At 40.7% G+C, this 13,220-nt stretch overlaps 1 protein-coding gene across 3 annotated transcripts in view; it reads right to left on the bottom strand.

Moving 5' to 3' along the window:
* The window catches only part of ICE2 (interactor of little elongation complex ELL subunit 2), a 173,481-nt gene that overhangs the window by 15,874 nt on the left and 144,387 nt on the right, over window positions 1-13,220 (bottom strand). For all 3 annotated transcript variants that reach the window (XM_077264062.1, XM_077264064.1, XM_077264065.1), the window contains 5 exons: window positions 9,532-9,987; window positions 8,120-8,292; window positions 5,493-5,622; window positions 1,863-1,947; window positions 281-331 (listed from right to left, as the gene is read on the bottom strand). In XM_077264062.1, the coding sequence (XP_077120177.1) occupies window positions 281-331; window positions 1,863-1,947; window positions 5,493-5,622; window positions 8,120-8,292; window positions 9,532-9,987 (895 nt within the window). The remainder of the gene's footprint in view (window positions 1-280; window positions 332-1,862; window positions 1,948-5,492; window positions 5,623-8,119; window positions 8,293-9,531; window positions 9,988-13,220) is intronic.

The raw sequence follows: 13,220 nt of genomic DNA, 5'->3' as shown, positions 1-13,220 counted from the left end.
GAATGCGTGTCTCACTCTGCCAGATACACACTTCCTCTATACATCCTGATGAGATGGCTTACATTACAAATAGCAATATGATAACTTAGATACAATCAATAAGTGCTCAGCGAGGTGGTAACAAAAGCCTTCATGAAATTTCAGTAAATATCCCTCTTCTTTGTAGCTAGATTTGCATTTTTCCATTCTGACAATTTACAAAAATGAGTAACATTTACAGAAAAGACAACCAGTAGCCTAAAGGACCTAAATAAAATGCAACTAACTATCTGATACTTACCCAGTCACCCACTTTAAGATATGACGAAGAGAATTGAGGCAGTTAGCAGGTCTGTGCAGAAATAAAATAGCAAATCATTACTTAGGCCCGGACCCCAAATATGTCAATAGATGGCCACTGGCATGGCAACAAACTTTATATAAATCAATAATACATGGAACTTTAGGAAACTCTGCAATTTATCTTATTAGAGAAATATGCCCATTTTTCAGCTTATAAGCCATTTATCAATCCCACCTTCCCTGGCATCTAAAAATTCATCCACTCTAAAAACAATTAAATTAGTCTCAGTAAAAAACGATTTGGACTGTCATCCCAGGAGGAATCAGATTACAGCTGCATACTGAAGTTTGTCGAGGGATGGGGGAGGGGGGTTGAAGGAGGAAAAACAAAGCACACTGACAGACAGACAGAAAACACAGATAAACTATTATTAGAAAGCAGAAATACAGCATAATTCTCCCCAGTGCTGGAATCATAGCTACACTTCATACTACTATCCAATGTCAGCCATGCTGCTGCTGCTGCTGCTTCTGAACACTTTTCAAACAGGAGAACAGGAATCCTGTCTGTGTGCGTTGTGTGGGAGACATCAAAGCATCTCATCCTCATACACTAGCTCACAGAAAACTACAAAATTAGACATAGGGGCCGATTTATTAAGTCTGGCAATGTGCATAATCTTAATAAAGGACTTGCTGCAGCATAAGGCACCAAATTCATTAAAGAGAACCTGTCAGCACAATTTTGTAATGTAAAGTAAAATCAATGACGCAGTAATACAGATTCAACTGATACCTTGGTGAAGAAATCCGCTTTGTAGTTCGATTTTAATCACCATTTGAAGTTTTCAGCTAATTGTATTTCGGTGCACAGGGGCCGGACTGTGCACTGGGTCTTCTCCTCCCAGTCTGGCTGCACATCTCAGGCATCTATGTTTTACTCTGAAACGCTGAGCGGGAGCGAGACGCGCAGGTGACTTGTACAGGTGGGTCCCTGGCAGCTTCTCCCCACCCGCTGACAGTGATTGGCATGCCTCTGCCTATTTGAAACCACCGGGGACCCGCCTGTATAGGTCCCGGGCAGCTATTAAAAGTATGTTTTTCTCTCAAACACCATAGCGTTCCGAGTAAAACATACATGACTGTGATTGTACAGTGGCTAAACATGTTGCCCGCAGTTTGGGCAGCATGTATCAGCTGGTATGTTCCCTTTAAAGGGTCATGCGCAACTTAGATGCTTACAGCATATTTATTAGCTATGCCATAAAGGTCTGATGTGCAGGTTATAAACCCTTATCTACATTTCACTTTATAGGAGATAGGAAATGTGGCTAAACTGGCAATATTTTTCAGTATAGCAGTTTATGTTAATGTCTTGTCGATGGTGGTGGTGCTGGTTGTCTGATGCAAGTCAGCCCGAGCTGTACACTGTATTCATCTGGTCACCCCCAGCTGGTCGGTCAGGGTACCAGGTATCAATCACCAATTTGTAGGACAGGTCATCAATAAAAAAAATTACTGGACAATCCAGTGACCCACTGCAATATAGTGTCAGATAGTAGTTGAATAGCCAAGCCTACTTGAATGTATTCACGCCTTCCTTCAAATTTTCAACAGTGATTTCCTCCAGCATGAAGAACTTAGATGTGAATGCATCAACATGTCCTATAAGGCAAAAGAAAAAAAAAGTGAGGAAAAACCTAATGTATATGTAATGCATAGATTGCACAGGACGACCTTGATCTCAAGATCTCCTTTTCTTTTTTTTCTGGGGATAAAAAGCTAAAATATGAAATCCCAATTCTAAACATCCTGTGTGCAGTAATCTTTACCGTAAGTAGGAATCAGCAGCATAAGTCAGCACGGCACAAACAAGCAAGAAGATTCCTGTCTTCTACACAGGTTAGAAAATAAAGTTACGATTGTGGATGGAGGTGAGAAACCCTGGCCTTGTGTGTCTGTACTAAGAAAAATGATTTCTTACAGTAACAAGCCAGGGGTGAGTGGTAGCATGGATAGGAATACTACTTACTTATCTGTCATAACGATAAAACCACCTCTCTAATATTCTATAAGCGTTCTTTTAGCCTCCTGTGTCCGGCATGAGACGTTAGAAGTTCATATAAATGTAATGCATCATATTTTTATTCTTATTACATTTTCTATTTTTTGTACATGACTGTGGCGATGGCCATGTTGCGTGAGCTACTGCTAACAGAATTCAGAGATAAAATTTGCAGCAGCCACATAGAAACGCGAGAGGTTTGCTGACTTCTATGGGAAACTGTTTTGGGCATGCCCTGTGACTTGCGCAGAGGTAACTGTGCAGGGAGCAGGAGGACATGACGTTTTACACATCATTAGGTAATATCAAGCAGGTTTATTCTCGCATGCCACCACCGGAAGAAGCCAGATAGGCGAAACGGCGCTGTCGGGGCCGTGGCTGTAGTGTGTCTGCTGTTGGAATTGACACTGATGTAAGTTACCATAAGATCTTGATTTATGTGGCAGCTTTCTATATATGCATATAAGCACTTAAACTTTTTGACTCCTACGTGTATATGCCTTGATTATAGTCACCTTGCTTTTGGAAGAACATTTTCCTTGAGATTTGGGCACTTTGCACTTTATTAATTATAAGGAATACTTCCTCCATTTATGCACTTTTTTCAAATTATACCTTGCTGCTGCAAAGATCTTTTCTTACCAACAGACCCACACCCTGCTACCCTTGAGAAAATCCCTTTGTTTTTAATACTTTAAATTTGGTTTTAAATTAAATTTTCAATAAATATTATATTTTATTATACTTATGCATATGCCTCTTTATCCCCTTTTTAACACTTTAGAAGTGGGTTTTTGTATATTATATTCTCACAATGTCCAACATTCTTTTAGATGCAAAAACACAAGCTAGTAATGTATAGTTTTATAATAATGGCCATCTCTAAGTAGACTGCTCCATCCTGCCATTTACATTGCTTTCCCAACAATTTCCCCTTACGCCATCTGGCCTCTGCTCAAATTGTGATTAACACGTGAGTCATTCCTGACTCCGATGATCTCTGGGATTTGATTAAAGTCTTACTCCATTTAACAGCCGATACAGAGTAAGAAAAAAGAGAATCAAACAAACAATAAAGACTGTAAAGTAACAGAAGTGGAATAATAATAAATTAATAATAGAAGCAAGACTATCAAAGGTATACATTTCTGAAGAATTGCCCTATATATAAATGTATACATCAGGGACGGTATTATGATATAAACTAGAAACTGTATCAAAGCTATGGCAAAACCAAGATGCAAATTCAGGATGTCCGGAAGGGCAATGCACGGCTGCGCACGCTGTAACATAATGTGTGGTTTTAGAGATCTGAAATGGAGACGTTCAAAAGATTAAAGTTTACAGCGGAGACATTTACAGAGTACGTTGTGGATATTGGGGTCAGCGAGAAGCTGCTGCTGCACAATCTCAGACCCCTAGAAACACTTCCATGATAGCAGCAAACATCAGCCATTGTACATCCTATCTACCTAGGATAGTTAGGGGCAGCTCACACCCGTCACATCACAAACTAGGTCGCATTAGGCATGGCAGCTCCCATGAGGAATTACCGTAAATATATTTTCAGATGATCTTTTCTTAAGACCCTACAATGTGGATTGTATTTACTGTGCATATGTGATACAGAAAAATCTACAGTACAGTAAGGTTTGCGTTAGCCACAGGGCGAGGCTTTACTATGGAAACCACGAAACATAACATCCCCGGCTTTCCAGAAGAGGAAATGCAGTAATCACACAGGATGAGGGGCCGCTCTGACTCACACCGCTGCACACGGAAGGCCCATAATCTACCCGGGCACTTCAGGTTGTAGCATTTCTTTAGCACATGGAGACTTTCCTAGCACTACTTATTTTAACTACTGATTGACACCTGTAGAGTGCAAGATTGCAGGCAACTAAATGTATTGGTTTGGGCTGCATCTGTAAGCATTATTAACCGACCTTCCCAACTTGCTCCTAATCAGGCTGAGGAGTTTACACCCCGACTCATTGCACATGATAAAGGCGTGCTGAGCCCGGGCCATAAGAGAGCATGTGTGGGATTTCAGAAACCTCTGCTCTGACATCACCGTACCGTGGAGCAATCAATCTAAAGAGAATGGGGATGTTTACAAGGATGACGGCAGGAGGCTGCACCGCCCTGGTGACTCGGAGGAACAGATTTTTACACAAGTTGGCACATTTTTATTCTATAACTATGCCGCAACAACTGATTGTATAGCTTAGCTACAAACACCATTATCAATATCATGCAATTGCCTGCAGGAGCGTGTAGGCAGATCAATGAGGAATTTGCTGATGACAGGTTGCTTGTAAAGCACCACTCTATGGGCTTTGTTTTATTGCCACACTGAAGTGGTAGTACTGATCTAAGTTCCCTGTCCCTAATATTATACTCACAAGCTGCAGCCATCTGTACTTCCCAGCGCTGCACTGGTCCTGCGCAACCATCTTGTGACCACAACTTCTGACTGACCGGAGGAAGTCAGAGGTAACGGTCACAAGCGCTCAGTGTAGTGGAAGCCTATGAGGGCCTCGTTCTGACTCTTATAGACTTACATTGAGAAGCAACCTCAGGCTCGCTCCATCAAACAGTGATCAGGTAGGTCACAAACTGCCGAAGATCGACAGGAGGGACACTAAGAACAGTTAATAAGAGCAGCTGGTAAGTATGACTAAGTGCAAGGACCTTAAATTAATGGCTCCACTTCAGTGTTGCAATAAAAAAAGCAAAAATTGGAGTGGTGCTTCAAGTTCAGATATCTGACTGGTTTTATGGGGTCATAAATAATCTTCCCCCAACAGCCCTAGTTTTCATGACTTCTCCTGGCACAAACAGCTAGCTATATAGCTAATGGAGATTTGTCGATGTTCAACCAGGCTAGCCAAGTATAATACAGAAACCTGATCACCATACCTGTTCCCTCACAAGCCTGGTAATGGTCCACTCCTCATTTCCACCCTATAACAATTATTAATGGCCTATAGAAATTGCTTTATGAATTTTATATGGATAGAGCAAGTAATAAAGATAGCTATGTATAAGTACGGTGACTTCGTGCACAAGCATCTAGCATTGATGAATTTCCAAGCTCATTGATGTCATGAACAACAGATTAAAATCTCGAGACAGTACTCACCAACATAGAGTTCACATTTAGAGTGTATAAGGCTTTCCGTCCATAATCGACACCTCTCGCTCTCCGTCAGCGACTCCACACCGTAGCAGGTCTGGTAATTCACCTTCGTGAGCACAAAAACTGGAATTTGCTAAGAAAGAAAATATATCTGGTTATGTCACATACAAGGGTGAAGCTATCGCGCTGCTCTTATCAGCATTACTGGAAAGAAGCCGCAGACCGCTGTCCTCAATACTAAAGGCCCCATACACACAACAGTACAACTGTCTAGACAATTTAAACAGTTAAACAGGGGAGTCTACAGCAAACCAACAACCGAAACAATAAACCTACCCCTTAAAAACATTAATTAATAAAAAGTATTAGTCACTTAACATCAGGAGGATATACCCCCCCCCCAAAAAAAATAAAAATAAAATAAATAAATCTACTATTGGGTGATAACTAGTCTATTCAGTACTGTGTTTTTTTGATTAATAACTTTAGCTAGAAACAATAGTAGATTTATTTTTTTTTTTGGGGGGGGGGTATATCCTCCTGATGTTAAGTGACTAATACTTTTTTCTCTAATATGTATATGAGGATCTACTAAAGTTTATGCCTTGATATAGGACAAGCCTGCATATTATAGGGCTGTTGGCTAGATATAGGTGTTGTTAGCATATATTAAACAACGTGCAGTTCTAAGTCTTCATTTGATCATTGTATATCCACTATATAATTAACTTGAGTTTGAATATCAGGTGCAGCATCTAGCGTATTTTACTGGATCTAATTTGATCCATATATTTGTGGTGTTGTTCGTCTGTGGTTATTAGATTTGTATGGGCCATCTAGGGAAATAAGGGAGAGCCGCCGTTGAGCGGGGGCGCCATATCGACATTCTAGGGTGCCAACCTCCGCTGCAAGGAAGGTTATCAGACCTTAGGGCATATTAGGGTCAATATAGGTATACTATATCTAATATTTTCATTTTTTCATGTTTTTTGGTTTTTTAGTGTTATTCTTCACGTTTTGCTTATTTTTTCTATTGTGTTATTTTGGTACACAAATGAGATATAGTTAGGCGGTGTCTCTGATCCCTGGATTTTTGGTCCCCTAATTGGGATGTTTTTTATCTAGATTTTTTTGATAATTATTTGTATTATACTGGATTATAAATAAAGATTAATGTTTTTAAGGGGTAGGTTTATTCTTTCGGTTGTTGGTTTCCCATACACACAACAGTCAGGATAAGGATCGTCTGACAACTTGATCTGTAAGGGGGGAAATTTGGGGGCTAAAAAATCCCATCCCCCCCAACAAATGATGTCAGGGAGGATAAGGGTAAAGCAATTTGCCTTCACTAGGTCACCACTGTGTTGTCTGCATTCAGCGGACAGCTGCCGCCTCTGCTTGGCCAGTATACAGGTTCAGCGCTCCTGAGATCTGCTGCATGCCATTTATAGGGTTACTGGATGTAGGTGTAGGAGAGACCAGCATGAATTTCAACCTGCCTCATCCTACTCTTTCTTGGATGACGAGCAACACAAGAAGTACCTGGCAACCACTTATCTGCCTCACCCTTTAGAAACAACATGCCTGATCAGACGCACTAAACCCGCATGTTTATAGGGAATTAGAGAACAGTGGTTAGATAAAGAGATGAATTTATTTTATTAAACCGTTAAGCTGTTTGTAAATGGCAATTTACGCTACCATAAAATGTCTGCTTGGACCGGCTGAGCATGCATGTTTATTTTGACTCTGTTCTTAGCCATAAATTCCATATCACATTTTCAAAACAGATACAAGTAGATCACTATGGACTGTTGAGGATTTAGCAGTTTTTTATTTTTGCAGCAATGACAGTGCAGGATTTAATCAGTGAGAGGCTCATCTGCTTAAAGAAGTTGTCAGAGCAAAAAATAAATTTCACCAGCGGCTTAACAGTTGTAGAAAACAACAGCAACCCAAACGATACTCACCATCCGACACCTTCCTGGATCCAATCACCATTCTACCAGTGGCAGGGCCACTGCAACAATCAGTTGACTTCAGCAGCGCGTTATCTAGCGTCATCTTATCCAATGACTGACTGCAGCATTCACTTGATGGCTACAATTACAGGCCACAGCGATTTTGGGGCTGGAAGAACAGGGACGTCTCTTCCACCTGTGTAGACGATGGGGCGGCTTGCACTGGATCCAGTTGGGTGCCGGTAGGTGAATATCACTTAGTTTGGTATTTCCTTACAGCCGCAAGTCCCCTGCAAAGTGTTCATTTTGCCTAGGCAACACCTTTAAAATAAGACAGACTCTTGTGCATGTTCAGCTTAGCACATTTCAATTCGTAAAGGGAAACCAGGCATGTTGTCCAGAATACAGTGCTCCACCACAGGGAATGGGTCTACACTGCGAGACCACATACAACCTCTATAAGGAGAGCCGAGGTTTCTGGAAGAAAGCAGCCATGTTTTTCTAATTCAAAACAACTCCTTTAAACATAAAGATCTTTTAGATGTAAAAAGTAACAGTGAAATGCATTCATTTAAATGCTCCTGACCGTTCGAGGCATTTATCACACCGAAAGCAGGGTACAATTCCAAAAAGCCTGTTTTTACAGATTTTTTGCAAAGATAATCTTACCAATTTGATTATTCTTTTCACGGTGCGATGAGTCTTAACCGTGTGCACAGTACTCTTGACTAGCAGCAGCATATCGTCCAGGCTGAACATCTTGTAGGCACAGTTTTCTTCTGGCTCCACAGTGTACTCAGAGGCATCCTCTTGCAAGGCCATAAGGTCACTAGGAAGCAGGTCTATAAAGAACAGACAGAAATCTGAGAAAGAAATATGGAAGCTAATATATGCAAAAATATAGTGCTTTACGAGAACTACTCAATGCAGGCAAGACCTACTGAATTCAATCCCATTGGCACGAAAAATAATCTGAAAATAAACTCAGGAATATAGGCCCCAAATCATCAAGTAGTATTTACGCTCTTCTTGAATAAAACTGGTTGAAATGTCACAAAATTCTTCCATTTTTACTCCCGGTCCAGCCAGCTCCACCAACTTCTTGGAAGACAAGATGTGGTCAAAGACACCAGAAAAATTCTGCATAATTTATGAGTCACCTCTGTGGCAGGTGACTGACTAAGGACCCGATGAGCAGAGACCATCAAGGAAAGGTCAAAGAGCCCCGGCACCTGCGCACTGCAGTACTAGTCAGGGCAGAGAAGTACGCCTGCCCAGGAGCGCGATGCCAGGGAGACTGTGTGGATGACATTGTCTTGCTTCATGTGGATGACATGTCATTACATCAAAAGATGCCCCGCAGACAAGTATAAGAAAATGCATTTTTCTTTTGTTGCAGGTTGTATCAGAGGTATATACACATCATATTAGTATACTATATATGAAAGCTGAAGGGTTGTGGCCGTATCTCATATGTGCCAAACCTGGGGACGGGTTCCCTTTAACTTTTCACAATATCAGTAATTTTGAGCAGGGGTGCCCAAACTTTTACATGCCACTGTATATTCTGCCAATGTCCATAATTTAAAGTTTAGTTCTGTTTTTTTTCATTGTGAAATTACTCTAGACAATTAATTTACAATTGATCACAATGAATCTTAATAGTGGCAAACCGTGAACGGGCTGGAACAGCAGTCATGATCTGTAAAATCAGGTCTTAATGCAATTACTCACAATATACCTCTCACTAAAGTTTTACTCACAGTCGTCCAGGAAGCGGATACACTGCAAATAGCTTGTCAGGACATTTGCACTGGAGAACTTATGTTGATGTTTATTTCTTGCCTCTGTACCTTGTCAAAGAACTTGCCATATTTCAGTAATCTGGACCCCTTTGCGTATCACATGAAGAAATGGGCTACTAGAATTAAAAGCTAGATATGGCAAAGTGCTGTACTTGGCTATTTTCACCAGTCAAGCACTTATCACCTATTCTGTGGCCAGGTGATAAGCTGGTAATCTGGGAGAACCCCTTTACTGCAGAGTTCTGCTTTAAACAAGTTATTCATCACGATACCTACATTTGTTATTACTTGACTGACAAACTTGCACTTTCCTCGGAGATTCAGATGAACTTGGGGGAATCTGTTGGATACTGGGTGCAGACTGAGTTGAATGTTCGCTTTTCTCAGGATTTATGGAGCTCGTCTGTTGTTCCATCTTCTTTGGGTCTCCTCTTAGAAGCTGTGTTTGCATCTTTAGAATCTCCCCCAAGGGATCAACATCTTTAGAAATTTTCCTAGCAGTCTTTCTCTGTCTAGGGGCACTTGGAGCAGTAGTCACGGATGGTGTGACTGCCGCACTGCTGCGCTCATTCATCTTACAATCAATGTCAATCACAAGCTTGCCGTCATCTGAGTCACTGTCACTACTGCTGGTGGGTTTGGCGCCAGTGCTTTGTGTAGAGCTCAAATCCAACTCCTCTTTATTGCCCTTTTTTTGTTCCTTCATACTGCTGACCTCATCTGAACTGTAACCTATGTGAGAAGGAACAAGAATAGTGTCACCTCCCAATCACTACAGATAATCGTGCAGACTACTTGTACATTAGTGATAACTGATGGCTATGCAATGCTCATTATCTACCAACCCGATTCTAAACAAGTTTGTTAGGTTACAAAGTAACTCATACTACATTTTTACAATGTAAAGTGAAGCAGATGCAAAGTGAAGAATTTGCCAAGAAAACCAATGTCATTTTCTACAATAAAACTATTACTAAAAATTTCTCTGTTTGCAGTACACTGAGTGCACAATTATTAGGCAATTTGTATTTTTGATGATTCATTTTATTATTGAACAACTACGGTGCTGTCAGTCAGTCAATCCAAAAGGTTTATATATCTGAAACCTGAATATTTAAGAAAGTAAAAGTTGAGGTTTTGTCTTTCTTAGCAGAATATCTATGTGTGCAGAGTTATTATGCAGATAAAAGAAAAGCAAAGTTATTCTCATATGTTAAAGTGATAATAACCAAACAACTCAATGTGCAAAAATACATTTCTAACATTTAAATTTATTTTTTTTTATATCAGTGGCCAATATAGCTCCCTCCTATTCCATACGTCATAAGCCTTACATCTATGGAGTCTTTCAGACTGTAAAACTTAACACGATTTTTTACTTTTCCTTAAATCTCTTTTTTGGCTCATTTTGCCCGAGGAAAACAAGAAAACTAAGGGGTATTGTATCCTTAGGCCACATCCAGCCTCAATAGACAAACACACATTATCTGACCTGCTTCATCTAATAAGTATCAACTGTTTACAGCTTGGAGTTGAGAAATCTGCATCAAAATAAGGATACGAAAAAAATACTGGTTGGCCTAATAATTGTGCACCAAGCGTAATATTAATGACTGATGCCCTGACTATAGGTTAGTGTTAAGAGAGTGATCTGAAGAATCAGAAAGCAAGACCTCGTGTACACAACTATATCATTCTGCAGAAGTTGTAAATTCAGCCATCCATAGAAATTTAAAGGGTAAAGGTATGTGCCCATGACGTCTCGGTTTAACAAGTTTTTCTGGGTGAACCGGCTTCAGAAAAATGCTGGTGGTCTTTTTCCAGCACCTCTTTTTCAGCAGTTTTGTGGCGCTTTCTCAGTTGGCTTACAAGCGAAATCTACCTGAAGAAGACATCATGTGCACAACTTTGATACGGTATCTCTGTAGATCTCCAATCTGACACAGATTATTTTTGTTCTTTTGGGATCATAGTGCCATGTCCATCAGATGCTAGAATATGGAAATAATCTCCTGCAGAATGGTATAATACAGAGCAGAAGGCATTGAGTGTTATGAATGTACACTTATTATTAACTGTCCTAGAAATGGACAGCGTGAGCCATAACAGACAGTCCATAACTCTTGTAACGCTGGCATCATCGCACCATATTAGCGACATCTCTTTTGTGAGTCATTTTTGTAATAAAAGGTTGAAATTCTTTAATCCCTTCACACCGCTGCCGATTTCCTTCTCCCCTTCTTCCAAGAGCCATAACTTTTTTATTTTTACGCCCACATAGTCATATGAGGGTCATCTTTTTTTGCGGGACAAATTGTACTTTAGAAAGACAATACATTTTATCTTTATCATGAAAGCGCAAAAAAATCCAAGTGTGTCAAAATTGCAAACAAAGTGCAAATTCACAGTTCTTTTTTGGGGGGTTTACTTACCATATTCACTATTCAGTAGAACTGACCATGTAATATGGTTCTCCAGGTCAGTACGATTACCCAGATACCAAACATACTGTATATACGATAGCTGGGTTTTTTTCTTAAGTGGTACAAAAAAATTTGAAAATTTAGATTGTGTCGCCATTTTCAGAGACCTGTAATGTATAACATTTCTTGCATATAGGGTTGTGTGAGGGCTTATCTTTTGCACCTTGGAGGTGTCATTTTTATTGAAACTATTTTGGCATAGATATGATGTTTTGATCGCCTCTTATTACATTTTATTGTAATGTTGCAGTGGACAAAAAAAATAATTCTAGCATTTCAATTTTTTTTTTTTATCTTTATGCCATTAATGATCGGATTAATTTATTTTATATTTTGATACATCGGCCTTTTACGAACGTTGCGATATCAAATGTGTATTTTTTTTCACTGTTTTATTTTTAATGGGGCAAAAGGGCGGCGATTTGAATTTTCACTTTTTTTACTGTATTTCTTAGGTCCCCTTAGCGAACTTGAACCTGCTGTCATCCAATCACTGTTACTATACATAGAAGTGCATCAGAACTACTATGTATAGTTCATGGTCTCCCATGAACGTCAACAACAGGCTGGATTTCACAGAAACACCGTAATCACATTCACAAGGGTCTTCAGCAGACCCCTGGCTGTCATGGCAACGCATCAGCCCCCGGTGATTACGTCATGGGTGTACAGTGGCAGTTACAGTAGCATGTAAAAGTTTGTGCACCCCTGGCCAAAATTACTCTTAAGGTACCTTCACACGAAACGATATCGCTAGCGATCCGTGACGTTGCAGCGTCCTGGCTAGCGATATCGTTTCGTTTGACACGCAGCAGCGATCAGGATCCTGCTGTGATGTCGCTGGTCGCTGAATAAAGTCCAGAACTTTATTTGGTCGTCCGATCGCCGTGTATCGTTGTGTTTGAAAGCAAACGCAACGATACCAGCGATATTTTACACTGGTAACCAGGGTAAACATCGGGTTGCTAAGCGCAGGGCCGCGCTTAGTAACCCGATGTTTACCCTGGTTACCAGCGTAAAAGTAAAAAAAACAAACAGAACATGCTCACCTGCGCGTCCCCCAGCCTCTACTTCCTGACACTGACTGAGCTCCGGCCCTAAAGTGAAAGTGAAAGCACAGCGGTGACGTCACCGCTCTGCTGTTAGGGCCGGAGCTCAGTCAGTGTCAGGAAGCGGACGCTGGGGGACGCGAAGGTGAGCATGTAATGTTTGTTTTTTTTTACTTTTACGCTGGTAACCAGGGTAAACATCGGGTTACTAAGCGCGGCCCTGCGCTTAGCAACCCGATGTTTACCCTGGTTACCTGGGGACCTCGGCATCGTTGGTCGCTGGAGAGCTGTCTGTGTGACAGCTCTCCAGCGATCAAACAGCGACGCTGCAGCGATCGGCATCGTTGTCGCTATCGCTGCAGCGTCGCTTCGTGTGAAGGTACCTTTACTGTGAACATTTAAGCAAGTGGAAGATGAAATAATATCTAAAAGG

Source organism: Ranitomeya variabilis, chromosome 5, assembly GCF_051348905.1.
Source record: "Ranitomeya variabilis isolate aRanVar5 chromosome 5, aRanVar5.hap1, whole genome shotgun sequence".
NCBI classification, from domain to species: Eukaryota; Metazoa; Chordata; class Amphibia; order Anura; family Dendrobatidae; genus Ranitomeya; species Ranitomeya variabilis.
This window is presented reverse-complemented; position numbering and strand designations above follow the sequence as displayed.